The 27,882-nt window shown below is 39.8% G+C and overlaps 2 protein-coding genes and 1 pseudogene across 2 annotated transcripts in view; 2 read left to right on the top strand and 1 right to left on the bottom strand.

The window, feature by feature from the left end:
- Positions 1–858, top strand: part of LOC113458018 (zinc finger protein 120-like) — a 17,486-nt gene extending 16,628 nt beyond the window's left edge. Inside the window, exon 6 of the mRNA XM_026787979.1 lies at positions 1–858. This exon is cut by the window's left edge and continues 1 nt beyond it. Coding sequence (XP_026643780.1) covers positions 1–99 — 99 coding nt within the window. The 3' untranslated portion in view covers positions 100–858.
- LOC113458017 overlaps positions 1–27,882 on the bottom strand; it is a 211,828-nt pseudogene that overhangs the window by 20,965 nt on the left and 162,981 nt on the right.
- LOC113455439 (zinc finger protein 120-like) overlaps positions 19,566–27,882 on the top strand; it is a 28,648-nt gene continuing 20,331 nt past the window's right edge. Inside the window, exon 1 of the mRNA XM_026787980.1 lies at positions 19,566–20,409. Coding sequence (XP_026643781.1) covers positions 20,407–20,409 — 3 coding nt within the window. The 5' untranslated portion in view covers positions 19,566–20,406. The remainder of the gene's footprint in view (positions 20,410–27,882) is intronic.

Raw genomic sequence — 27,882 nt, 5'->3', positions numbered from 1 at the left:
AAGCCATATGAATGTAATCAGTGTGGTAAAGCCTTTGCACGTCACAGTAATCTTTACGTTCATAAAAGAACACATACTGGAGAGAAACCCTATGAATGAAATCAGTGTGGTAAAGCCTTTGCAAGTCAAGGTTATCTTCACATTCATAAAAGATCATATCCTGGAGAGAAACCCTATGAATGTAGTCAGTGTGGTAAAATTTTTGTTTGTAAAAATAGTCTCTGAACACATGAAAGAAACCATACTGGAGTGAAATCCTATGAATATAATCAATGTGGTAAAGCCTTTTGCCCATGACAGTACTCTTCAACAGCATAAAAGGACACATACTTTTATAAGTGTGGTAAAGGATGATATCACAGTCATCTTCAAGGCATTAAAGAACACATACTGGAGTAAAAACCCTACGAATGTATGTGTTAAAACTTTTGCTCATTGTGGAGGCCTGAAAATGTGAGCCTGTTTCCAAGTTGAACAAAGGTCAGAGAGTTGGGACTTTTTTCTAGTTCCTTCATGATTATTGTGCTTTTACCTCAAACAAATGCTCCACCTAGATATAGTTCCAGGAGTTTTGCTCTCTCAAGGTTATTGTCAACAGGTGTCTCTAATTGCCAGACCTTCTACACCGGGAATAGAAAAGTAGATCAGTTCTTGCCTGAAACAAAAGTCTAAGGATTCAAATTAGTTCCAGTTCCCACTATGTAGATAACTTCGGATTCCATGGAGGGAGTGGTTTGCCTACAGAATGTTTTGGTCTAAGGTGTAAGTGTGACTTGTTTCGTTCTAGCAACAGAATTTTTAACTATGGATGTAGACTGCAAATTTCAATTGTATGTTCATTTCCTTGTATCATGTTAATGCAGTCTTTTGTCTTACTCCTAACTTTGGGGTCAAGGTTATTTTAAGCAGTTGGAAATTAAATGAAGGTGAATTTTCAGGACTCACTGGTATTCCTTCCCAATACTATTCTATGTGTTTCTCCATTTTATTCTTTTCATTTGAATCTTCATATTCTCTAATATATTTCTAGTACCCATGCCGTTACCCTGAAGAGAGGGTTTTGTTGTTGTTGTTGTTGTTGTTGTTGTTGAGGATGGTCCCAGACAGCTCATCACAGTCAACTTCAAAAGATAAATGAAAATACACTGGAAAGAAAGTATATGAATTCATTCAGTATAGTAAAGCTTTTGTATGTAAAAAGTCTTCAGTGTCATGAGATAAAATCACACTACAGATAAACCCTGTAAATGTAGTCAGTGTGCTAAAGTTTTACACTTTATAAAGGAGTGAAACTTTTTGTATGTAATTAATCCATTAAAGCATTTGCATATTACAATAGTCTTTGACTATCTGAAAAGGATACTGAGGTCTTCTTATTATAAATTACCTGTTAAAATTTTTATCCAGCACACATATAATCAGTTACAGAAGAGTATTAATTCTGTAGAAAATGCCTGACAGTGTCAAAAAGGGTTCAGATATTGATATCCTTTTTTATATTGTATGTACCCACATCCTCATGGAACAAATGAACATATGAAGCCCTATGTGTAGAGTAAAAGGGCCAGACAAAGAAACACACCCTGAAACTGAATCCAGAACCAGTGAAAAACACAAAATTTGACTGCCCCAAACCTGGGCCTAATGAGACACACCCAAACACCTAAACCAGAGCCAAATAAACACGCTTAGTCCCTGTATCCAGAGCCAGTGAAAGAAACACCCTGACCCTGAAATCAAACCCAAAATGTGACTAGGGGCCATTGGAAAAAATACACATTGACCCTGAAACCAGATCCAAAGTAACACTCTGCCCTTGACCAACTGATCACAAATCAACTAATCCCTGAGTTCAAAGCCAACCAATTCCAGAGCCCAAAATCCAGTAAGTCTCAACTTTTAAAACTCAGGGATTGAAATCTGATGACTTCCCACCCTGAAAACCTTCTACCTGGAAAATCTCTGTTCGTATATAAGCCCTGTGCCCAATCAATTGGCAAGATCTCTTTTCTACCCTGGCAGAGGCAGCCAGTTTTCTAGATTAACCACCTTTAAATAAATCTTTTGAATGAGGATAAGACCTTTCCCTTGAGCAATGATAAACTCCCTAGTTGTTTGGAGTAGAGAAGCAGCGGACAACTCTGCTAGTAAACTCCCTTAAAGGAACAAAGCACTACCATTTTGTGGGAGACTACTATATTTTTGCAGCAATTTCCCCCTTACTTAAGTGAAGAAGTAGCCAGGTGGTAGTGGCACATGCATTTAATCCCAGCACTCAGGAAAGAGGCAGGCACATCTCTGTGAGTTAAAGGCCAGCCTGGTCTACAAAAGCTTGTTCCAGGACAGGCTCCAAAAATTACAGAGAAACACTGTCTCGAAAAACCAAAGGGGGAAAAAAAAGAACTAAAACCAAACAAACAAAACAAGTGAAGCATAGAAATAACAATTTGGTTTGGAACTGAGATGGAATAGACAACTTTGCTAGGAAACTCTCTAGTGGAACAGAACAGAGAAGCAATGGACAATTCTGGGAACCTCCCGTAGGGGAGTGGATCAGAGCAGCAATGAATATCTCTGCTGGGAAACTCTCTTAGCAGATTGAAACCAGGCCCAGCTATAAAGGCTCTCTTTTGGTGAGAAGAGGAATTACTGCATCCTGTGGAGGGAGCATTCCCCACTGGAACAGATTCAGATATAGCCTGACACTGAGGATACTTTCCCCACACATCTGTAGGTCTCTATTCTCTTCACAGCTATAGGCATAGCCTGACTTCTGGTAGTACAGTAGGTATCTTTTTCTTCAGCATCCTATGTAACCAGGATACCTTTCCTCAAGAACTTCATTTATAGCTGGAATTCCATCATTTAGGGGGTCTTTCTCATCAAAGCTGCATGTACCCAGGATTTCTTCATTTCCCAGGTGTAGGTATAGCCTTCATTCCAACATTCAGTGTACTTTTCTTTTTAGAGCTGTAGCTATCCTTCCTTCTATAGCTTCATGTATAGCCTGACAGTCAGCACACTTTTCTACTCAAAGCTGTATGTATCTAGCATACTTTCCCTTCACAGCTGTAGGTATGTCTTGACTTCTGATAGTAAGGATACCATTTTCTTCAGAACCTAGGTATTCAGGATAACTTCCATCGATAGCTTTACTTTCAGCCTGACTTCCCACAGCAGTCAGTATCCTGAATATCTTCTCTTTATAGCTTTAGATATTGACTGACTTTGAACAGTCAGGGTACCTTTTGGTGTACAGGATGTCTTCCCTCTATATCTTTAGGTATAACCTGATTTTTCAATAGTCAAAGTACCTTTCCTCTCACAGCTGCAGATGCCTTCTGTTCACTACTGTAGATATAACCTGACTCCCGACAGTCAAGGAATCATTCCCTCCAGAGCTGTAACACTTAAAGTATGAGTGTAAACAATCATGTAACCCTTTTAGATTTTATACTTCTCTTCAATTCCATGAAATAACTAATTTAAGTAAAAAAAAAAAAAAGGTATGGATTTGTTAGTTCCTTTTCTGTTTTTGTGATATAATGTTTAGGCCCATTTATAAAAGAGTTTCATTTGGCCTTTGGTTTCAGAGGGATACAGGATCACCATGAAAGAGACATGGAAAAAGTTGTCAGACATGACTGCTAAAGCAGGAATCTAATATTCACATTGTTAGTCTGAAGCATTGAGCAGAGGGCATGAACTGAAAATGGTGTGTTGATATAAATTTTCAAATCTTATTCTTAGTGACATATTTTCTTCAGAGCAGCACCATTTTCTGAAACTTCACAAATGTTACTAGCAACTTAGAATTCATTACTCTGACTTCAAGTGTACATGCATGCTTGTTGCGGGAGCTCCTTCCGCTCCTTCAGCCAATAGCCGCTGAGTTACCAGCCCATTGGGGCATGGTCACTCTCCCTTTTTTAAAAAAAAAACGGCCACATTTCTGCACTCTCTCTCTGACTTCCAGCTCTGCTTCCCGCGACTAGGCTCCTTTCCTGATTGTGCAGAGGGCTGTTGTCTGGGACGGTGACCTGTAAGTTTTTCCCCTTTAAATAAATGACCATTCTATTAATCATAATTCCAAACTGGTGTGGGATTGTTTGTGACTTACGCCTTCACATGCTTTCTGTTATACAAACCAATTCTTAGTGAAGCAATACTCTATAAGTAGGTGCCTCAATGCCTGTTCCACAGGAATGAATGTTTACAAGAGAAAAACTTTCATGAGTGAAAATCTATTGTTGAAAGAGTTGCTGTATTGTAATTATGTGTTGTGTATGTGTAACAGTTTCTGTAATTGTAAGCATGTGCTGTGTGTGTGTGTGCGTGTGTGTGTGTGTTTAGATACATGAATGTGCATGCTGGCTTCTGAGAACATTAGAACCTAGGATCTTTTGTAGCAGGAATTACAGATAGGTGTCAAGAATTGGATCTTGGTCCTGGAAATAAACATTTCTTTGTTTTTGTTTTGTGGTTTTTGTTTTTTGAGACAGGGTTTCTCTATAGCTTTGGAGCCTCTCCTGGAACTAGCTCTTTTAGACCAGGCTGGCTTTGAACTCACAGAGATCTATCTTCTCTGCCTCCTGAGTGTCACCACCACCTGGTGGAATGTACACTTCTTAACTTCTCCATTATTTTTCTAACTTTGTAAATATTTCAAAATCTTTTTCTATCTACTTGACATCAGGAAATAGGGACAAAGTCATAAAAGAGACAAACCCTATTTAAATAAATCATTTGGTAAAGACTTTAGACATCACAGGTATCTTTATCTTTGAGAAAAAAATGTTTCATTTATATTTCATCATAGCCTTGGAGGAATTAAATTACCTTGTTCACTTAAGTCTAATGGTAGAGATATTGTGGTTTCTATTTTAAAACAGATACTGTAGTTTGCTACATGTGTGGCAAACCCATTTAATTGTGGGCCCATATTTCTATATGGCACAAAAGCCATTAGCTCGGTTTGAGCTGATCACATAGCTCTACAGACAAACTGTCTCTGCCTTAACAAAAGCCAGGTTGTGCTGCTCCTAGCTTTCTTTTGTTAGAAATGTAGATCTCCTGAGGAGAGATGTTGACTGAAGCTGATGTCTTAAGAGTTTAGATGTTTGGTGCTTCCTTCCTTTTGTAACTTGGAGGATGTCTTATAGAGATGTTAATTCAGGGCCTACCTGACTGCCAGATACGGAGTGATCTGAGCCCAGGCACCTGGTTGCCTAGGCAACAGCCTTTGTGTGTTCCCACTCAATTTGGTGTGGGTATGTAAGATGTTTGGAGAATAAAGGGGATTCTGGCTTTTTCCATGATGATGGTGTAAGCTGTGTCAGTTTTATTCCTCACAACTCCGGTCCATCTGGGTGAGGGAATCTGTGTTGGACCCACACGGGTGCCGACATTTAATGAAGTTTATTTTGTGGTGCTCTGTTCCTTCTGAGACATTTGTTTATTTTTATATTGTGCTTATACTTAGTGATTCAAGTATCTCAGACAGTAGATTGATGTTCTATGGATATATACATATATATGTACGTATCCATGTGTATGTGTGTGTATAGTGTGTGTGAGAGTGTTTATATATTTTTATACACACACACACACAAATTTGATGCTTTATTCTTTTCCCTCTCCCCAATAGTTAACCACTTGGTATTTCATTTTGAAGTACTGCCTTCTAAGGGAATTATCCAGAGAAGCCAGATTATGCCTGGTGTAGGAGTTCCTTCTGTTTATGTGTTGCTTTCATTGGTTAATGAATAAAGAAACTGCCTTGGCCTAGTTGATAGGGCAGAACTTAGGTAGGCGGGGTTTTTGTGTTGCTTTCATTGGTTAATGAATAAAGAAACTGCCTTGGCCTAGTTGATAGGGTAGAACTTAGGTAGGTGGAGAAAACAGAACTGAATGCTGGGAGGAAGAGAGAAGCCATGGATCCTCTGCCTCAGACAGACACTGGTTAGAATCTTGCCAGTAAGCCACAGGCATGTGGTGATACACAGATTAATGGAAATGGGTTACATTGGATACAAGTATCTTCACACCCATTGTTCATTTGATGAGATCTATCCACAAATTTCTTCCCCAGATGTCTTTTCTCACCAATTTTCCAATCATGCTATTTCCAACTAACTGAACATCCTGTTAGTACATTGCTTACAGCCAATCAATAAGTGACTAGTTGCACAGTAGGCCATTTCTGCATCCAAACAAACTGTATGATGGTGTATACTGCCTGAAGTTCTGTGCACTGTAAAGATTTTCTTTCACCAGAGTCCTTCAGAATTTTCCCAGAAAGGGCTTCTTATGCTACAGCTGTCCACTTCTCAGTATTGGCTAAATAATGTACAGAACCAAGTACTAGTCTTCTTAAGTCGACCAATCATAAGGAACATCCTATGAGGCTATTAGTGCATGCTTGACAAGAGAAGGCAGTGTAACAGGAGGGAATACCAGATATTTGGACACTTCTACATTTAGCTTGTTTAAGCCTTCAGGACCTGCTTGATCCTTATCTTTTATATATTGTAGTAATATGGAGCAGCTGGCCGCTTCCTGCCACCCAGCTCTCAGATAGTTTACACCCGAAATAATTAGATGGAAACTCTATTCATTTAAATACTGCCTGCCCCATTGGCTCTTAATGGCTAACTCTCACATCTTGATTCAACCCATTTCTAATAATCTGTATGTCACCACGAGGTCATGGCTTACTGGGAAAGATTCAGCATGTCTGACCTGGCAGCTTCATGGCGGGCTCCTCTCTGCCTACCTTCTTTCTCCCAACATTCTGTTCTGTCTACCCCACCTATCTAAGCTGCTGCCCTATCAAAAGGCCAAGGCAGTCTCTTTATTTAACCAATGAAATGAACACATAGAAAGAAGAACTTCCTACACCAATATATCACTTCATTTGGATAGGAGATTGCTGCTGTGCATGTCCTAATTTATAACTTGGTGGGTCCAATAACACCCAGTTAATGATGGGCAGTTATGGTCACATGGTGATGTGATGGCCCATTGTCAAGTGCTCAGTTTCTCCAAGTGGATGGGATTAATGTTATATAGTTTCATGCTTGCCTGTATATATTTTTGAAAATGATTCTATGGGCATCAGTGGCAGACAACTGAAATTACTTTAAGAGTTACTGTATTATCCCTATTTTCCAATGCTCCTTTTCTTGTATAGTATTGTTTTTTTCTTTTCCAGTAAGTGTGTGTGTGCGCATATACACGCATGTGTATAGACAACATAGCACATCATAGTGATCTTCCTGCTTCTTTTGTAGTGATATTTCATTTGTATTTTAGTAAATAAAGCTTGCTTGAAGATCTGAATGCAAAACATTCATAGTATTTAGCCATACAGGGCATCCAGGTGTGGCACACAACTTTAATCTCAGCAACCACAGTAGTTAGCCATCAATGCTGGACAATGATTGTGTACATCTTTAATCCCAACACTAGAGAAGAATATAAGCAGAATAAGAAAGAACATGCTTTCTCTTTCAGTCTGAAGATTTCACAGAGGTTAATACTTCTAGTGGCTTGGCTGCTTTGTTTTTCTGATCTTTAGTTTGAGCCTCAGTATCTGGTTCTGGCTTTTTATTGTTGGTGCTATAATTGGCGCCCACTGTTTGAGGGCATGAATTCATGAAAAGACAATTGCCTCTGGCATTTTAGCCACCTGGCCAGGCCATGTAGGTAAGGACATCTTCTAAGATCAAATTCTTGGAGAAGGAGATAATGCTCGTATAGAAAAGCCAAATATATATAATGATCAAACCCTGGATTTAAGTCATGCAGCAGCTTTGAATTCTTGAGACAGAATTGGAGAAATAGTAAGAAAAATTGAATCATAACTGACAGATTAATAGGGCCCAAAGAAGCCCTTATGGATTTCTTACAAAGACTGTCGCAGTGATAAATAAAATGGTAAGAAATTCAAAAGCCAGGCAAAGAAACAATTGAATCTCTGACTGTTGAAAAATGCCAATTCTCTATGAAAAAATATATATAATTATGCCTTTAAAGGCAAGGTCAGCAGCTTTGGAGGAATGGAATTGAGATACAATTAATATTGAATCTCATGACCAAGATGTTGTATGAATAGGAGAATTGATATGCAGAGGTGTGAGAAAAAATACCAAATGTTATAACTGTGACAAACAAGGTTACCTTAAAAGGGATTGGAGATGGCATTCCAAGAAACAATACGTTTTTCTAGGAATAATCCATTCAGAATGTCCCTCCTTTTTGGATAATGCAGAAGATGTGGGTAAAGGCAGGCATTGGACTCAAGAATGTAGGTCAATGAGCAACCTTCAATGTAATCCTTTGTTTTCAGGAAACTCTATGAGGGGCCTCTCACAAGCCCCTATGCCAAATGTGATTGAGTTGTTTCTGCCATTGTAAAGGAAAATCTTTCCCAGAGCAATTAAAGAACCTAATGATGATTGTAAGAAACCACCCTGCTCTGGATAATAGAACAGATATAGAAAAGAAAACACAAAGTTCAGGACAAATCAGAAAGTAAGAATTTTGGCAAACTTTTATAAATAAATAAATAAAGATCAAAATTAAGATTACAAATGACCTCACCACTGAAGACCTGATAGACATAGTTGCAGAGACAACAAAATTTTGAAAGATTTCTGTCATCAAATTAACCTCTTCAGGATGTAAATGTTCAGTTTTTAGGGATAGAAACTTTCATATAAAGCAGAATATGAAAGAGATTGAATGTATAAGACCAGAAAGACAGAGACAAGAATTAAAACCATTTGTGGCTACCATAGCAATGAATTGTCAAAACATAATTTGTTACAGCAATGGTGTACTCAGATTAACATTCCCCTAATTTTAGAAACAAATAATTAATTAACAACATAATATTGTTTATGCAAAAATTATTACAAGATATTGTAAAGAACAGTCACCAACAATTCAGGAGGTACAAGAACAGGACATAACAGCTGCTGATATTTCAAAAGCACCAACAGCCGTACCTTTTAAAGAGTTGACAGAAAAACCTCTCTGGGTTAAACAATCGCATTTGACATTAGAGAAAATACAGGCATTAGAATAACTGGTACAGAAGCAACTAGATGTTCAACGTATTGAGGAATCAACCATTAGAATTCTATATTTGTTATAAAAAGAAATCTGGAAAATGAAGCATGTTAATGGATCTAAGACCTGTTAAAAAGGTGATTCAGCCGTTTCCAGCATGTAATTATTTTGACTTCCCTGTTACCTAAAGAAAAGCCTCATATAATTATTGAATTAAAAAATTGTTTCTTCATTATAACTTAATAAGAAAAAGACATAGAAAAATTAACCTTCACAGTGACAACTTATAGCAATTCTTAATGTGCTCAGAGGTATCATTTTAATATTATTGCATAGGGAATGTTCAATATTTTATAATTCAATCATTGAAAATGATTTTCTGAATCTATAGTTCACCATTTATTACAAGGATAAAATTTTACTATCTGATTCAAATGTAAATACTTCAGAAAGAATGTTTGAAAGAAAAAAATTTTGCCTTGATGAAATTGCTCATAAAAAATTCAAAGAGGAGATTCTATTAATTATTTAGGATATAAAATGGGTTTATGAAAATTTAAACACAAAAAGTTTAAATTAGAACAGATCGATTGTAGATCCTTAATGCCTTCCAAAGATTGCTAAGAGACATCTCCCATATATGGCACACTACTGAAATAGGACTTGATTAGTTTAAACAGAACCTTAGATAGTGACATGGACTTAAATAGTGCCAGGGAATTTAATGCTGATACTAAGAGAAAATTAGCTATGACTGAAGAGAAATTGCAGAAGGCATATGTGTATCATGTGTATCTGAATTTATAGGTACCATGAAAACTGATAAAGACTTGATTTGAACAAGAGACATCTTTTAATTAGACGAGATGATGGTTCATCAAACAGCATGCCTGTTTAAACCTATAAAAATAACAAATGCTTTTCATTTGATCAGATATAAATTTGCAAAAGAGAATCTCACCCAAATTAGGGTTGGAGTAGGGTTTTATTTCAGTCTATTCAGGAGAATAAACCTATCAAGCTAAGGAATCTGAAAACCACTGTACAAATTACACAACCAAAGAAAGAGAACAAACAATCAAGAAAAGCTGTCTCAAGATAAAGAGTATATTTATTGCCTATTGGTCTTTCACATTGCCTAAAGGATAAAATTTCATAAAACTTCCCATATATTTGTTTATGCTTTTCTTAACAGACATACAATGCAGACAATCTTTTGTAGTTCCAAGCCAGTTAAAGATTAAAGCTGGTTTTATAGTTAGAGACTGGCTCTCTCTTTCTCTAAATCCAAGCATGCTTATTAAAGTAAAATTCAGAATCGCTGTCTCATGTCAGAAGATCCACCTGATATGGGACAGTAGAAAAATAAGTTTAAATACTATTTTTTGCTACTAATCTCATAATCATTTGGCATTATATTAACTCTTATAGCTATTTTATGGTGTAAGATTTATGATATATATATATTCATATATAGATTTATGTATATATATATTCTAAACATTTTGTCATATTAATGATAATATAGAGTACTAATACTAAAATACTATTTCATCTACCCTCCTGTACAAGATTTCAGATTTAATTCTTTATTAGTTTTCTGCATTGAACCATGAGCACACCTAACAGTGACTTCTGAAGTCTACAAAAGGAGGATTTAGCCACACAATGATGATTCCTCCAGGACTATGATAGAACGGCTAAGATGAAAATAGCACATAAATATCTGCTTTGGGCTACAATATCCTCAGAAGAATTCTGAGGTCACTAGAAGAGATAATCCAGCCTAACAGACAACTTTAATTAGAACTTGATTAAAGCCCTGAAATTTCCCATTACCCAGAGTCTGGACAACAAAATTGACACAACTATTTCTCATAAGACCTGACAATTAACCAAAATTTTTCTTTTTAGGATCTCCAAAAGAATCATTCAGCCCCAGAGAGCAGAAAGTAAATTTAAGATCACAATTACCACATTTCCAAGAGTTTTTGTTATCTCATTGGCTCATGGATATTCATCATTGTTTAGGGTGATTAGTCACAAGTTGCTATTGGTAATGGTCAGAAAAAAAGCTAAACAAAGGAAATATGATTTAAGGTTCTTGATTTGGAAAGAGAAAAGGTGGATATCGATATGATAGGATTAAAAGAGTGGATTATTGGAACTACTCTGAAAAGGAAAAAAGGAAGAGAAAGATATAAGATTAAAAGGTAGATTGTAGAATCTACTTTCAAAAAGCTACTACTAGTTTTGAATGTTTTGCATTGGATCATATTTTTGTATACTGTAAAAATTTGTATATTGATACAAATTTGAAATGAATTTTGTTAGAACATACTGTACATACCTAATTAACTCATTTAACAATAATAAAAATTTTTATTTTTATTTTTTTTTAATTTTTATTTCTTTTTTTAAAAATATTTATTTATTATGTATACAATATTCTGTCTGTGTGTATGTCTGCAGGCCAGAAGAGGACACCAGACCTCATTACAGATGGTTGTGAGCCACTATGTGGTTGCTGGGAATTGAACTCAGGACCTTTGGAAGATCAGGCGATGCTCTTTACCACTGAGCCATCTCTCCAGCCCCTAATTTTTATTTCTTAAAAGTTATAATTGCCAACTGCTTATTATAATAAAAATGCAGGTTAGTAATTAGACAGCTATTACACTTGAACTTGTAGTCACATTAGGCATGTTTTCAAGGTCAGGTACACTTAAAATAAACATGTCATCTTGAAACACTCCAAATATCTGTAGAATGTGACAATTAAGATGTTTTAATAGCAGTTTCTTTTCTTATGTAACAATGAGACATGTCTGTTCCTGACAGCACTAATCTACTGCAGAGAAGACAATGGGCATCAAAGAAAATCCACATGAAATTTACTTTCTTTGTGTCAAAAGTACCCTCACCTCCACTGCTGACGGTATGTTGTCCTAATTGGACAAGTAAGACACACACACAAAAGTGACTTGCAATAATTGTTGAGACAAGGTGGGGCATATCTTCAAAATATCCTGCCTCACAGAAAAGTCTCTCGAATATGCTAGACATGTAGGCCGAAGATGGATGCCCCACCATTACAGAGGAACATTGGGTGACTGTCTAGGTATCTAGCTGTTTCCCTCATTTCTCACAATATTTGGAATTTACTTGCTTGCACGTCCAGTTTTCCCAGTTAAGATTTCCTTCTTGGGTCTCTTTCGGAGTCAAAGACACACCTGCAAAACACCTGTTGTGCCCAGATTATGACCCCCCAGAGAGACCACCAAAGACGCCAAGACTGTAATAAGCAAGGTTTAATCAGCATAATACAAACATGTTTGGAACTCATCTCCATCCCCGTTACAGCGAGGTGTACAGAGGAGTTGTATCTCCTCTGTGGGGTAAGCTTTTAAAGGCATAACTACAAAGAGAATCTTTGAAGATGCTTTGCCATGGGTACAAGGACTTTTGCTCCCTCCCATTCTGTTAAGTCAGCTTTTTCCTTGTTTTTAGAGCAAGGCCACTGTTCTTGAGTTAGGCCATCTTTATCAGCCTGTACCAGGTGGCTGGCTGGGCTGAGCTAAGTGACCTTGTGCTCAGAATCTGCTGGGTTGTTGAGGGGAAGGCCACTATTTTCCAGGGAAAACATTCTGCTAGGAAATTTCTTCCCGCCCCTTTGAGAATAAGGGGTGAGGGTCCGACATTACGCACTCCTCTTGGTCCTAAGAATCAGCTCAATCATGAACTGGTTTTGCTAACATTGGCCAAGTTGTCTCTTAAAATTATGTTTCTTTTGACTTAGCATTTTAACCAGGGATTATTGGACAATGTATTCTTTTAACTGCTTTTAGCTGGCTTTGAAGTGTCCTTGTCAAGGGTTAACAAAGGTGAAATGCTATTCAAAAAGAGAAAATTTTAGGAACATTTGGTTTGTGGACTTGGTTGAAGAGCCAGGGCACATTTATATAGGCTAGAGTGGTCCACATCAGGTTTTAGCAAGTCCACGGTCCACAGTCATTTGGAGCAGGTTGTAGACAGCAATTAATGTTAGTTTGTGTCTGCCAACCAAGGGAAAACCTGTTGAGACAAATTTGAACTAGGAACAGAAGTTAATACATTTGAAACTTTTAGGCCCATAGAAATAGCAAATAACAGATATTTATAAAACAGTAAAAATAGACTTATACCTTTGAGTCCCAGCAAAAACACAGAAAATCCTGAACTTGTAACCCAAATAGTATGAAGTCATTGTTTTATTGTTTATTAGTACTAACTTAAATTATTTTTTAAATCTTTAATATTTATAAACTTTTATATACTCAGACCTTTATATATAATGAGCTAACTGGCTGGCTGTAGCTTTGTGTAAGGATCTGGATACCCTTTTTGCTCTTAAATTGAAATTATAGCTAGTCTAGCCATTAATACAATCAGAAATCTTAGAAGGATAAATAAATCATACTTAAGTACAGACAAAAAAAAGTGACAGAGACCAGCCCATATACAGTCATATACCCAGGTCTCCATAGCATTAGAGGCAGAAGTATCAGAACAGCAGTCTTTACCAGGCCCATAAGGTGATTGGTTCCTGTGGAAAAGGGACATGGAAAAGACTGACCTTATTTTGTCTAGGCAAAAGTGGTGTAATCAATTCTCCAAGGTCGTACTGCTTGTGTAAAGTCTGGGCTGGGTCCTGGCAGCAGGTCGTAGCATGGGGCATCTTGCCCAGTGGTCAGCGTTGTCCTTATCCTGGTGGAGACATTGTGGTGTCCCATAGTCTTCTTTTGAGACCTTGGGTCACTGTTAGGATCTGGGAGTCTCTGTCTGATATTGGCTATTTTAAACATTATTTTAAATGCCATTTTCTATAGATCTCTGAAGTATTTAAGGCTGTCCAGGTATCTCTGATTACACAGACTTTATTATTAAAAATTACTTGTTTTAAGCTTTAAAACATATATAGAGAACTAAATAAGGCTTATCCTGTATTTATATCATTACTTTGAAGATGACTGATTATTAACTTGTATTTTTAACAGTCCAGAACTATATTTTTGTCAGATTGAACCTTTAATGATTTTAACAAAGACAATGAGGCTAAAATCTAAATATTAACAATACAAAATATTTTATAAGCATATATGTTTTATAACCTACTTTATTATAGTTGACACTTTTGGTGACTATTACCTGGCATTGGTGGTTTTCTTTGTAAATGTTTTTTTTATTTTTCCTTTGGGAGTCTAATCCCAGCTATTCCCAGTGGTAACTGACATTCTTGTATATCAATAAAGAACAGCATAAAACAGTTTTAACATTATCTATATCAAAAAGAGATCCAAATTTTTGTGAACCCAAATCTAATGAACAGAGCTCAGAGAAAAATTACAAATACAAAACTTATAATTACCAAAGACTAATTTTTTAACAAAATAACTATATATAATTTTTTTAAAAAAAAATAACCATGACCCTTTAACAAGACAAACAAAACTTTTTAAACCCAGAATTAACCGTTAAACATTTAGGTACAAGAAATTACAGCAAACATCTTTTGGCCTTTTATAACTTTAAGCCTGGCTCATTTTTTTTATTGGTTTAGCCAGACATTTTTATTATTATTATTTTAGTCTTTTGCCTTTTTTTGTTTTTTCGACAATATAAAAACCTTTATTAAAAACCTTTTTAGACAGTATGTAAATTTTTATCAAAGTCTTTGTTGTGATTTTATTTAGCAGAACATTGCATAAAACAAAAGCAGAAATATGTATCTTAGTTAAAGGTAACAAGTATTTGTAACCCATATTTTTTTTCCTGTGGAAACAAAAGCATTTTTTAAACATAATACATTTACTTTTAAATCAACATTTTTTTAAAGTTACAGGTTGGTATAATTGAAAAGTTCTTATAAGCAGTATCAGGACAGGAAATGGTTAAAACGGGAAACTGCTGGCCAGCAGAAGAGACCTTGAGTGTTATACTGATGAACTTGGCTCAGAAAAGAAAACAGGCACAGAGAGTGTCCTTGGCTGCCAATGTTTTTTTTTTTTTTAAGTTTTTTTTTGTTAACTTTCCTCTGACCATGATCTCAGATTTTCTGTTTTACATTTTCACAGTTTTTAATTGCAAGTGGTCAATTACCTGCCACCCGCGTGCAGGTCCCTCTCTCTTGACTAAGGCAAAGACCCTCAAGATTCAGAGAGAGAACAAGGGAGGGGGGCTGCCTTGTTCAGGCCTCTCTCAGTCCTTAGCTCCACAGCCTGCCTTCAGAAGAGGCATTCCTCTGCCCTCAGCCAGGTGCATGATGACTTTGCCCCTGCTCTATCCCAGGTGCTGCTAATCCCTGGCCTTGGAGCCATGCAGGCCCCAAAGATCCTCTGCTGCATTGCATTTTCCACAGTCTCAGGGCTTAGCTCTCAGCACCCAGGCAGCATGTTCTCTGCCATCAGACCTGGCTCAGGGCTAGGGATACAGACCCTAGATGGGCTGCTGTCAAGTTATCTGCATTTTACATTTAAGTTTTATCTCATTTTTTTTCAGTCCTCATCAGTCCAGTCTTAAACATAATAAACAAAGAGACAACAGTTTTCAGGAACTTCAGGGGATCACAATGCACCCAATGTAGTGCCCCCAAAGACATTCCAAGTCACAGGCTTGTACTCCCTACCCTCTCTGTGCCCAGTTCCTTTTGCGCTCTCTCCAAGATTTTGCCTCTCTCCTCTCCATCCCTAAGGGCTGGGGGGGGGGGGGGGTCTGGGGCTCCATAGGAGCCCTAGGACCCTGAGGATATTAGTTGAGGAGACAGAAAGAAAACAAAGCAACAATTACCATAACATAACACAAAAAGTCTTTGACAAATTCCTGGGACAAGACACACAGTGTCATTTTCTCCCTTGGTGGGAGAAACCAAAACAGTTGTTTCTGAGGTAGCTGCAAATGACACAGGGTTTGGAGAATGCTGTTCCTGTCTATTGACCCAGGACTGGGAGAATTCCAATCCCTGTCTGGAAATGAGCTGGAGCTGAAAGGCCCCTGTTTAGAAATGACCCAGGAATGGGAGATTTCCCATCCCTGTCTGGAAATCACCCCGGAGCAAAACTACCTGTCTGAAAATGAAAGACAAGGTGTCCCTTGCTTCCCCAGGGTCTCTGTACAAGTGTGTTCATTTCAGAGAACACCTGTCAATACCAAAATCGCAAATCGGTTGACTGGTACAAAACCAAAGCATCCATAGTAAGTCAGACAAGAAAAAAAGATAAACACAAAGAGACAAGAGACAAAAGACAAAGAGCACTCTCTCACGGGTAGATGCTAATTAAACCTCCAGACTTCCATCATCCTGGTAGAATCTCTGGGGTTCCCGGCCAATGCACCAAATGTTATGACCCCCAGAGAGAGACCACCAGAGAGGCCCAGACTGTAATAAGCAAGGTTTAATCAGCATAATACAAACATGTTTGGAACTCATCTCCATCCCCGTTACAGCGAGGTGTACAGAGGAGTTGTATCTCCTCTGTGGGGTAAGCTTTTAAAGGCATAACTACAAAGAGAATCTTTGAAGATGCTTTGCCATGGGTACAAGGACTTTTGCTCCCTCCCATTCTGTTAAGTCAGCTTTTTCCTTGTTTTTAGAGCAAGGCCACTGTTCTTGAGTTAGGCCATCTTTATCAGCCTGTACCAGGTGGCAGGCTGGGCTGAGTTAAGTGACTTTGAGCTCAGAATCTGCTGGGTTGTTGAGGGGAAGGCCACTATTTTCCAGGGAAAACATTCTGCTAGGAAATTTCTTCCCGCCCCTTTGAAAATAAGGGGTGAGGGTCCCACAAACCATAGAACTAAAACACAATAAATAAATTAGAAAAAGGAAAGAAGGACTTTTCAACAGTGTGTCACAGTCCTCAGAGAGACAGCTGCCAGAGCTAGTTAACATGAACTCCTTCTGGTCTTGCATGAAAGCCGCTGTGGCCTTCTGCCAAGCCAGCCTGCTTAGTGACAAAACCTTCTTTGTTTTGAATTTAATATAGATAGATCATCTTAAAGGTTCATATGGGAGCACAGTGCACAGTGATATTAGGTGACAATTCCTAGACATTTTTTGTATTTGTTTCCTCTTTTGTATCTATGAGAACTATAGCATTGGTATAGTTATCTTTTCGATCAAGCATCAAGATTGACATGTTACATAGGCTCCAAAGCAGTCTACATTTCAGTGTCATTTACATGATTTTTATCGAAGACCTTGTGGTACAAGATGAACATGCCAAAGGCATTTCTTTTTATAATTTTTGTAATTTATATATATTCCTGCATGACTCTGAGGTAGGACTGTCCCTAAATGTCCCTGATTTTACATTGTGATTGTAAGTAAGTGTGAGACTAAGAGCTCTGGACCTCAAAGATATCCTGACTCACAGGGAAGCCAGGCTATACCTAGAGCTGCAATAGGGCAGCTGATGAGGGGTAGAGCCACAGTAGGACACCTCTGGAGGGGTAGAGCCACATGGGACAGTTTGGCCCTGAAGAGGAAAGTGTCTTGACTTATTGGGAAGCCAGGGTACCTGTAGCTGGGAAGCAGTGGGGACTCCTGTTCTCCCTTCAGGATATAGCAATTCCCCTCCTCTCCTGGAGTGCCCCTACAGTTGAGCTCTTCTCTGTTCCTCTAAGGGAAAGTAATAGAGCTATCCCCTTCTTGGGCAATCCAAGAAGGCACTTCTTCTGCTAACACTGTGCTAAAGGGGAAGCCCTGCAGAAATGGAGTAATCTCCTCTGGCTCCAGGAAAGTTGTTACTTCTGCTCAGCCTTGCTAATCCTCCCTAAGGGAGAATCTTAGAAATGTTTTTCAGCTTAGTTCCCAAAGGGATGTCCCAGCCAGGTTTTTGTATTCTAGGCATGGAGTTTACTACTCCCTTTTGTGTCCTTAAATCTCTTCTCAGGGATTGATTAGTTTTCCTGTCTCAGGGATTGCTTAGTTTAGTTGGTCAAGAATGACTCTGATTTCAGGACCAATCTTTTTCTGTCACTGGTCCTTTTTAGACTTTTGGCTCTAATCTTAGGGCCAAGGAATATTTCTTTCACTGGCTCTGATTCTAGGGACAAAGTATGTTTCTTTGGTCCTGGTGTGAGAGTCAGTGTGTGTTTCTTAGGTTTTGGGTTCAGGGATAAAATGTTTCTTTCCCTGGCTCAGGTCTCAGATCCAGGATGCATTTGTTTCACTGGTTCTGGGTTCAGGGTCAGTGTGCTCAGCGATTGATGTTTCCTTTATAGGCTTTTATAGCCTGCAGTGGTTATGTTCAGAAGTGGGTTTCATAATTGAACATGCTTAGGAATACACAGAACTCCACACGAATATGTCCAAACTCCCTAAGTAAAATACTCATGGTTCTATTGTTTACAAATACATTGGTTTAGCTCTTAGGGCCATCTCCTAGTAATTAGAGCTGCTCCTGATGCATCCAGAGTTGTACAATGTCTGTCAAGCCCTCCCACCACGTGGACGGATGTTCAGGTGGAGAGGCAGCCTGGGGTGGTGGCTGAGCTCAGTCACAGGATTGCACACTCCAGCTGCAAGGGCTCCTGACTGCCACCCAATTTGCTAACTGTCTCTGGTAGAACTTCTACTTCTAAAAGTCCACCACTGGAGGCGAACAGCAGGTTCTTTTCCTGACTCGGGGGTGAAAGAAAAGAAAAATCTCATCCACATAAAAGTCCCCAAATCGCCAAGACCTAACCCTTTTGACAGGAACAAAAAGCCCATATGCTAATGGAGGGGGTGGAAAAAAAGCAAATTAGGAATCTGCGGGAACCAGGCGCCTCCACCCTCAGAGAGCACACAAGTCTCCAGCCTCAGGTTCCAGGTCTTTCCCCTCCCACCGACCGCGCAGCAGCAGGTGGAAGTTAGCGAAGCACTCTCTGGGTCCATCAATCAAGCGCGGCCTCCCGCCTCCCCTCCCCGACCCCAAAATAAAATAAAGGGGGAAAAAAGTAATTTGGAAAGTCGTCTGGAGAGGGAATTCGTCCCAGATTCGGGGGGGCCGTATGCACAGGAATGACCGCCGACACCGAATAGGCTGCCGGCTCAGCAGCCCCTGCCACGATCTTCGCCGTGCGCCCTCCGCTTTCCAGCTCCCCCGCGACCCGGCCCTGGTCAAAGTTGCGCGAATCGCCACAAGGACTGGCAGCTGCTCAGCGGGCTCGGCGGGACGCACGGCTGCCGTGGTTTCCGGGAGTTTCTGGCGGTGGGGCCCGGGGCGAGCGGGCGGGCAGGCGAAGGAGACAGGTCGCGGGCTGGTGCGCCAAGACACACGGGCTGTGACAGGGACGGCGCTGAGAAGAAGGACTTCCGCTGCTGCGCACTGAGCCGCCCGGCTTACATGGCGACTTCCGGTCTGCCCACCAGTTCGCCTCAGCGTCAGCCAGCCTTCCCCTCTCTCTCTCTCCCCGCCCACCCCCTCCGCTGCTGGCGGCTAGGGGCTCCCGCGGTCGCCTGTTGGTAACAAGTTTAGGGCTGGATGGTGCTAGCACTGTTCCCAGATATCAGACCCCCGCCCCGCTGAGCCCCGCAGTTAGACCCGCCCCACGCTCCTCCCCGGGCGCTCTAAGGACGCTGAAACCCTCATCTGGTCAGCTTGGAGCTCTGGGTCGCCAGTTCCAGGCGCCCTCCACCCCTCCTCACATCAGCCTTGGGCCTGCAGCCTGAGTCACTTACCCCGCCATGCCCAACCCGGACCACCTCTAACCAAGGCTCCCGCCGCGCTCACCTCCTGCCCTGCGCCCTCACCAAGAACTGGTTCCTACTTTTCTTTCCTGATTTTCTGAGGTACATGTAACGCCCAGGAAAAAAGTACCTTTAGTTCATTTTTACCTCAGCATTGAACCACAGAAAAAATACTCCCTTTTGTGTCCTTAAATCTCTTCTGGGCATCCTTCCACTCCTGTGACAAAGAATAGTGGGCTGGGAGACAGCCACGCGTGTCCAGGTGGAAGAAGGAGAAGTGCCTACAGGAAGATAGTAGGGTCTGGAACCAGATCCAAGGACAAGTGCTATCAAAAAGCACACATCCACTGATCTAGAAAAGGTCTTTGGTTTGGAAAGCAGGGTCAGCAAATACTGTGCTGTGTCTTTAAGAAGAGGCTCACTTTATGGGAGGTGCACTTGTCACTCAGGCAACACACTACCCAATCAGGAACTCCAGGTAATTTGCCAGTCAGAAATGGTGGAGGGCGCTTCCTGGTTCCAGCTTGGCAGTGAAGTGGAAGTGGAGCCAGTCTTGTGTGCTGTTCAACTAAAACTCCTCCAGGAAACTGCGTGGAGCGCTTGTGAAAGCAAGGAAACCCGACATGGTGAGTGAGGGGCTGCTGTCCCTGGACTGGGAGAACAGATGGTGAGATGCTGGAACTGGTGTGGTGGTTCCTCTCCAATTCTGCATGGGAAATGCAGATTCTGCATGCTTTCCAGCTCAACGTGGTGCCTGCAACTTCCTGAATAGGGCAGGTCTCTGAATAACTTGGCACTGTGGGCTGAATCTGCTCAGAGCATTGGGAGCAGGGAGTTGTGTCGAGAAACCTCTTTCTAGGCAACATCATTATGCTTTTAGTGCCTTTATGGAAAGCAGGTTGCCAAACTCATGGAAGTCTAGTTTCTCTAGTATCTTCTAGATGTTCAGCACTGTGCATTTCACCTTTATGTGTGAGATTCATTTACTGTTAATATTGTGGAGGTTGTGAAATCAACCATGTATGGGGTATCACTCCACTTCCATGTTGTGATGTAGAAGAGTAGAATTGCTAATATAAAGGATTTATCAATGCTTAGAAAATATTAAGTCTCAAAAAGTAGAATTTAACGGAGGTAGGGCTGTCTCTGTATACTTGTCAGGCCTCATGAAGCACGGTCTTGAGTATTTCCCACTGTATTTTCCTGAGCCTAACTTGAGTTGCCCTGAGGCCTAGTGTAACTTTCTGAGTCTAGCTAGATTTTGAAGACCTGTCTCTGACTACCTGGACCAAGACCTGCCTCTGCCCAGCTACCACTAACATGGCAAAGTATTATTGGCCCTTGTACCTTACTCCACCTTGGCCCATCCCAGGCTTCTCTACCCCATCACAACTCTATATAAGTCCCTGTTTGATACCAATAAAGGAGTTTCTGTTTCGAAAGACATCTTACTCAGTGGGTGTGTTTTTCCCTGGTGCCCCATGGGGAGGGTGGCTGAGTTGTGACATTCATCATCCCTGTCAGCCCCACAGAGAGTCTGGCAGGTCAGGCTCTGCCCCTGCTCTTTCTGCCTGAGAACCAGGCAGATTGGTGCCCCTTGTAAGGAGGCTCTATCCTGTCAGGAGCTGTTGCTGCCAGAGAACAGGGCATATGCTGACCAGGCCTGTTAGAGATTAGACATATGCACATTTATTCAACAGGGTTTTTCGGACATTTGCCTCCAAACCTTTACAAAGAAGTCTTCCCTGGTATACAACCTGGTACTAGGTCCATCTGCATATCAAAAAAGAAAAAAAAAAACCCAGCCCTATAACTAGGGGAGTAAGAGGGTCACAACCAACTTTAAGGCCTGGTGTGCCATAGTAGTTTTGTTTTCTTTTAGAGAAAAGCATAGTTCGGCCTAATGGATAATATAACACCAGGTGACAGCTTTTTGAAAAATGAAACACTGTTGTGTTAAGTACTGGCCTGATCAACTAAGGCTTTTATTTTAGGCTCTCCAGCAGGGAGAAGGGACATTCTTGGGAGAGAGAATACCAGCCTAAGGCCTAGGCTTTGTAAGCTTCCCTAGAGTCTGATGTATTGACAGTTGAACAGAACTACTTTGGTAATTGCCTGGGCTCAGGGCCTTTGTGAAAGTGTTGCTATAGATCCTGAGAACTCCTCAGAGCTATGTGTTAGGAATATTTCCTAAGCAAGCTCTCTGACGGCGCAAAAATTCCCAGTCAAGCCAAATCAAAACAAGCCGAATTAAGAAATATCCAGGTTTAATGGGAGGTCTGCGCTTTCGGGTGGCCCAGAGGGGGAAACCGGGAAGCCGCAGGAATGTGACCCCCGGGAGGAAGAAAGGGGGACCACTTGTTCTTCTTTTGGGGGATCACTTAAATACCCTGGGGAGTGGTCCTGACCCCACCCCCAGGGAGGGGTCAGGACTGGCCTGATGGGAGTTGAAGTCCAGACCAGGCCTGGGAGCTGAGATAGATGCCAAGGACTGGGGCCTAGGCTCCTGCCTAACACTATGGTTGTCAATCCCAAGGCCTTTTTGGTCTTAGTAAAGATCACATAAGACCCCATGTTCCCCTTATGTAGCATTGTTTGATTAGCCTCCCCTTGAATTTGTACTACCTATGCAGGTTTCTGCTGACTTCATTGAAGTTTCTCTTTTCCTTCCGTTTCCCCCCAGAAGTTGGATACAAGATTCTGGTCTTAAGAAACTAACTTGGCATGGAACTTGGCATGTGCAAGAAATCCCCACCCTAGCTTTTATCTTTTTTTTGTTTTGTTTTGTTTTTTTTTTTTTTTTTTTTTTTTTTTTTTTTTGTTTTGTTTTTTGGACAGGGTTTCTCTGTAGCTTCGAAACATGTCTTGGAACTAACTCTTTTAGACCATGCTGGATTTGAACTCACAGAGATATGCCTGCTTTGCCTCTAGAATGCTGGGTAAAGGCCTGTGCCACCACTGCTCAGCTGCTTTTATCTTCTCTACCTTCTACTTGCCTTATGTTTCTCATCCACTGTGACCTTCACCACAGGACCCTGCCAATGTTTCATGCCACTGGTGTACTTACGAAAGTGTTCTGGGAATATCTTTGCTGTCTAACCTCCCGTCTGCCTGGATGACTAGACCTACAAATTCCCTATCTCTTCTGAATTGTTTAAGCTTCAGGCAGAGATTGATAAGGACCATCAATAAAGAGATTTTTCTTTGTTAATTAACTTTATGTGAAGTGATTTCTCAAAGGGAAGGCATATTATTTCTAGAACTGTTGTTTTTCATCCTCTTGGAAAAACTGTGTTTGAGATAGGCTCTCTAAGGTTGACTTGGGTGGCCTTGATTCCAGTCTGTTGCACTCTAGAGAATGGCCGTGTTGTCCTCTATATTACACCTTCAATATTATTAAATTGCATGACTGTACCATCTATCTCAGTTTTAAAATAATCTGCTAGAGTCATTTAGTCAGCTCTCCAGTGCAGTCACAGGAAAAGGATCCACATATGGAACATTGCTTCTGTCTTCTGACCAAAATAGGGGGAAGAATTTATTCTGTAATTTGTAGGGGAAACAGGGTAGGCAACCAGCTCCTGGAATCAGCATTATGATAAAGGACTTAATTGTGGTCATGGGAGTGATTTTGTAATTTCCCAGCATGTTTTAATTCATATCATGTGAATGAACACAGATCAGTGTCGGTGTACAGTTTAGAATGGTTATCTTGATCCAATGAATACTGAAGGTGTAATTAAGCAGAGATCCTATGCAGATGTGTTCAGTCCTGCTTGACAAATGGGCAAACTGTTGTGATCCTTCCTAAAAGGCTGTTATTTTTCTTGTTTAAGATGTGCACCTTAGAGAAAAGGTGTGAGAACTCTTTGATATGCTCTAATCCCTAGTCTGGAGCACATGGCTATAAAGTCTATTTCAACATTCCAAAATTAATTTTGAGATTATATCTCCATTATCTTCACATTCTCTTCTTGCTTCCAAGCATACCATGACGCCTCATTGTTTTCTAATTCATTACTTCTTTTTCTTTAACAACAGTTGACTGTGACCTGTGTTTGTCTGCAGGATTTTCCATGTATGAGGCAATGGGTTCACTGAACTAGAGATTGAGTATGTAATGTGATGGTTACACAAAGAATCATGTGATTTGTTTGAGGAACAGGATGTTTTCAGGAGAGTAGAAGAAAACGTCCTGTCTATTGCACTGGAAGGTCAGAGCAAGAAGGAATGAGTTGCCTGAGTCATTTGATCTTGTCTAACCCAGTAGGGGAGCTGCTAGCATTCAGATGCACACCTGGGAGGCACTAACCAATGAGGAACTTTGGGGAGTCTGAGAAATAGGGATTACTGGTGATGCGTAATTTTCTGGTTCTTTCTGGGATTCCTCTCTGCTTTTGCTGTAGCGAGTTGTAAGGAAGACAACAAGCTGTGCCTTGCTAAGTTTGGCATGTTCAGAGCAGGTCTGCTGTGCTGTCATTTCTGCTGGGAATTGGATGGACCAAGAGCCAGACTGATTATGTATGGCCATGTGGTGACTTGGACAATGGCCCTTGTCCTCTGAACCTTCTGTGTATGGATTTCCTGGGAAGTGGGAGACTCTGCAGCCCTGGAATGGGAGGATATGATGCTTGTAGTAACTCTGTCTAGTGTGCACACATGAGCACTGCTTTTTGTGTGCAGAGGGGAGACAGATTAGAAAACTGAAGGTCTTCTTTCTAGAAGTTCTGAATATGGCATTCCACTCTCAGGTTTTTCTCGTAAATGTTACAAGTAGTTTAGAAACTGTTAGAAAGATGGTGATGGGATCATCTTTCAGAAATACATGACTAGAATACTGTTAACTTTCTCTTTCAACCAGCCACAGTGGTATGATTCAGTGAAGTTTAGTTCCAGAGGACAAAAGGAGTTTCTGATCTGCAGAGATATCTAAGGTGTGCATGGTGTAGGTGCATGATAGTTCAGAATTCAAATCAAAACTGCATTTTTCTTATACCACAAGGAGGTATACATGGCTGCAGAACCTTAGCAAGGAATCACCTTCATTTGCAGAGAGATCTCTAGAGCATGGGATTTCAGTCTTTGGAAGAAATGTTAGTAGCTCGAGGGACAAAAACAATTTAAAGGTCACTTTGGGCTCATTTTATGAACGTTGTGATGTCTGTATTTATTTAATTTCTATGCTAATAGGATTATAGATAGACAGCAGCAACATCATACAGAAACAGCACCAAATTTGGTCGAAGCTTGGTAGCGTCTATTATATTTTGGTGAGATAATATATGTTGTACTGATTCTGGACACAGGAAAGTTGTAAAATGTAAAGGTCATGGATTCTTCTTCTGTCGTCAGTACATTACTGTCATACCCATCTATGTTTGGCAGGGTCATAGTTCTAGTGAAGAGATTGTGAGAGTTCATTGCAAGAAGCAGTAGAGATGAAGCTGGGTTGCATTTGAAACCACAGGATATTGAGATACCCAAGCAATGAGACATCTGCCATGGAGAGCTGCATATGGGGAGTAGAACTTGCAAAAGAGTACAATACATGAGAAGTTGCAGGATGTTGTGGGATATGTTGATCAAACTTTGATTATAAAGCTTTCTTGGAATCAAAAAGCAGAAATAGTTATTAGCTGACCAAAAAATATCATAGAAGTTTACAATACTGTGGAAAGATAAGAGACATAAAGTAGCAAGGTGGAGCTGTTAGAGGATATTATTGACCTTTTGTGGATGGAGGATGGAAGAGATATGAGTCACTAGTGACTGATCCACTGCATCTCTAACCATTCAGGTTCTTACCACTGATATCTAAATCCCTGTATTTTCTTGATAAAGATTCATTAGTTAACACTTCATCTGGCACTCTAAAAGACATGCTTAATAAACATCAAGGGGTAATTAAGATCCCCAGAGATTGATTACACTGCAGCTTATTAACTTGAAATATTTAAACGACAGCTTTGGGGAAAGTTAAAAGTTATACTCTTTCATTTTGATTTAGTAAAAGGGGAAATCTTGTGAAATATTGTTTGAAGATGTGTTACATTCAATTATATTGTGCAGTATTTGTTTAGTGATGCAAGAATGTATTGCATTCTTTTATGTTGAATTTATTTAACTCTGTGAAGCTGTGTTACTTTGCCTGCCTAAAACACCTGATTGGTCTAATAAAGATCTGAATGGTCAGTAGATAAGCAGGAGAGGGATATGTGAGGATTTCTGGCAGAGATAATAAATAGAAGGTAAAAGAGATAAGAATTGAGGAGGGAAAAAGAGGATAGGAGGACATTACAGACCAGCCACACAGCTGCAAGGACAGCCTTGATGTGAGAAGTAAAGAAAAGTATTGGTAACAGAGAAAGATGAAAGACCAGAGGTGAAATGTAGATGAGATAATTTAAGAAAAGCTGTAGAGAAAGAAACCAAGCTCAGCCTGGGTATTCATAGGTAAGAATAAGTCTCTGTTTTAGTTGGAAGCTCGGTGGTGAGACTCAAAAGATAAAAGAAGAAAAAAACCAACTTCAGAATGGAGCATCCTTTGGGTATATGCCACAAAATAGTATAGCAGCTCCCTGTTTTCTGAGGACCTGCCATTTTGATATCCATAGTAGCTGTAAAAGTTTGTAAAAGTTATATACCATACAAGAACCAGAGTGATGTAATTGAAGTTTTGCTCAGCTCATGCCAATCTAAAATTTAAGTTTTAAGTTTTTCAGTGACTTGAAATTCTTAGGCCTGCTCATATCCAAATACCCAAGTTCAAAGGTCTCTAATTTCCTGCTACTCCAGATCTAGGGAATTTGACATCCTCTTCCCCTGTATGTCACCTCTGTACACATGGAAGGCATTCTCTCTCACACAAAAAAGATAAACAAACTGTGGGGATGGAATTGTTTTCAAAAGTTCTTGTGACTCATAAAACAATAAAAGCAAAACACATTGCTTTAAGTGTATAATATAAATCATGAACTGTTTTCTTAACAGTCTGCTATCTTGCATTAGGTTTGGAAAACTTTTTATTTCTTCTCTCTGCTGCACACTTATCGACAATCATCTGTCACAGGAAACAAAATGATGCCTAAGTGATCTTAACAAATAGTTTATTATAAGTGAATGACATTCTTTTAGTAATCAAAACTGTTTTGTACAAATTTAAAGAATCAAAAATCTTCCTTTGAGTCTCTCCAATTTTGGTGGAAAAGCTCTCCTTGTTCCACCTTCTGTTATTGACAAAAGTCACAGCTGCAGTGCACAGAATGAGTCCTGACTATTGCTTTCTTCTGGTTACATTTTCATTAAAATCTTGTTCTTGTGTAAGTGACCGTTTGTTTGTAGGTCTGTCTTTGTGAATTGTTTTACCAGTGGTTTTATCTATGTTGCTGATTTTATTAATTATCATTTAAGTTTATTGTTGTTTCTCTAGAAAATGATGTATCTTCACCATTTTTTATTCAGAAAGTTTACTATTATGATGTTACGAGTTTTTTGAGCATTTGTTGTCTTGGGAAATTTCTTTGGAAAGACAGTTGCTGTTTTCTCTTCTTGATCTAGGAGGCTCACTTCTCCTCATTACTTGGTATACCTGTATTTTGCTGTTATTGCCATCTTCATGGGTTTTTTTTTTTTGTTGTTGTTGCTTAAATAATTGATATCGTTAACATGCTGGATTTTTTTTTTTAGAAAAAAAACTTCTCATATTTTATTGTCTGTCTTAATTAGCTGTTAACATGATGTAGCCTAGAGTAATTTGAGGGAGCATCACTTGAGGCTTTGCCCAGATCAGAACTGCTAGTTCCTATTTTATAAAAACATGTTGATTTGGGATCCTCTTCTACTGATGTTCGAATATCCTAAGCAAGTGGGCCTGAGATGAACAGGAGAGCTAGCTGAATCTGAGACCGTAATTAAGCAAGAGAGAAAGCCAGAAAACAATATAATGTTCCCTTGTGGTTTTTGCCTTAAATTTCTAGCTTGAGTTTTTACCCTAAGCTACCAGTTGTGGAATGTGATCTGGTAATAGCAATCAAATATGCTTTTGAATAGAGAATTTAATCACACCAAGAAACAAGCAAGTTAGGTCAAAATGTAGCTCA

This window comes from Microtus ochrogaster (genome assembly GCF_000317375.1).
Source record: "Microtus ochrogaster isolate Prairie Vole_2 chromosome 14 unlocalized genomic scaffold, MicOch1.0 chr14_random_3, whole genome shotgun sequence".
Taxonomy (NCBI): domain Eukaryota; kingdom Metazoa; phylum Chordata; class Mammalia; order Rodentia; family Cricetidae; genus Microtus; species Microtus ochrogaster.
Note: the sequence above shows the minus strand (reverse complement) of the source record. Positions and strands in the feature narration are given on the sequence as shown.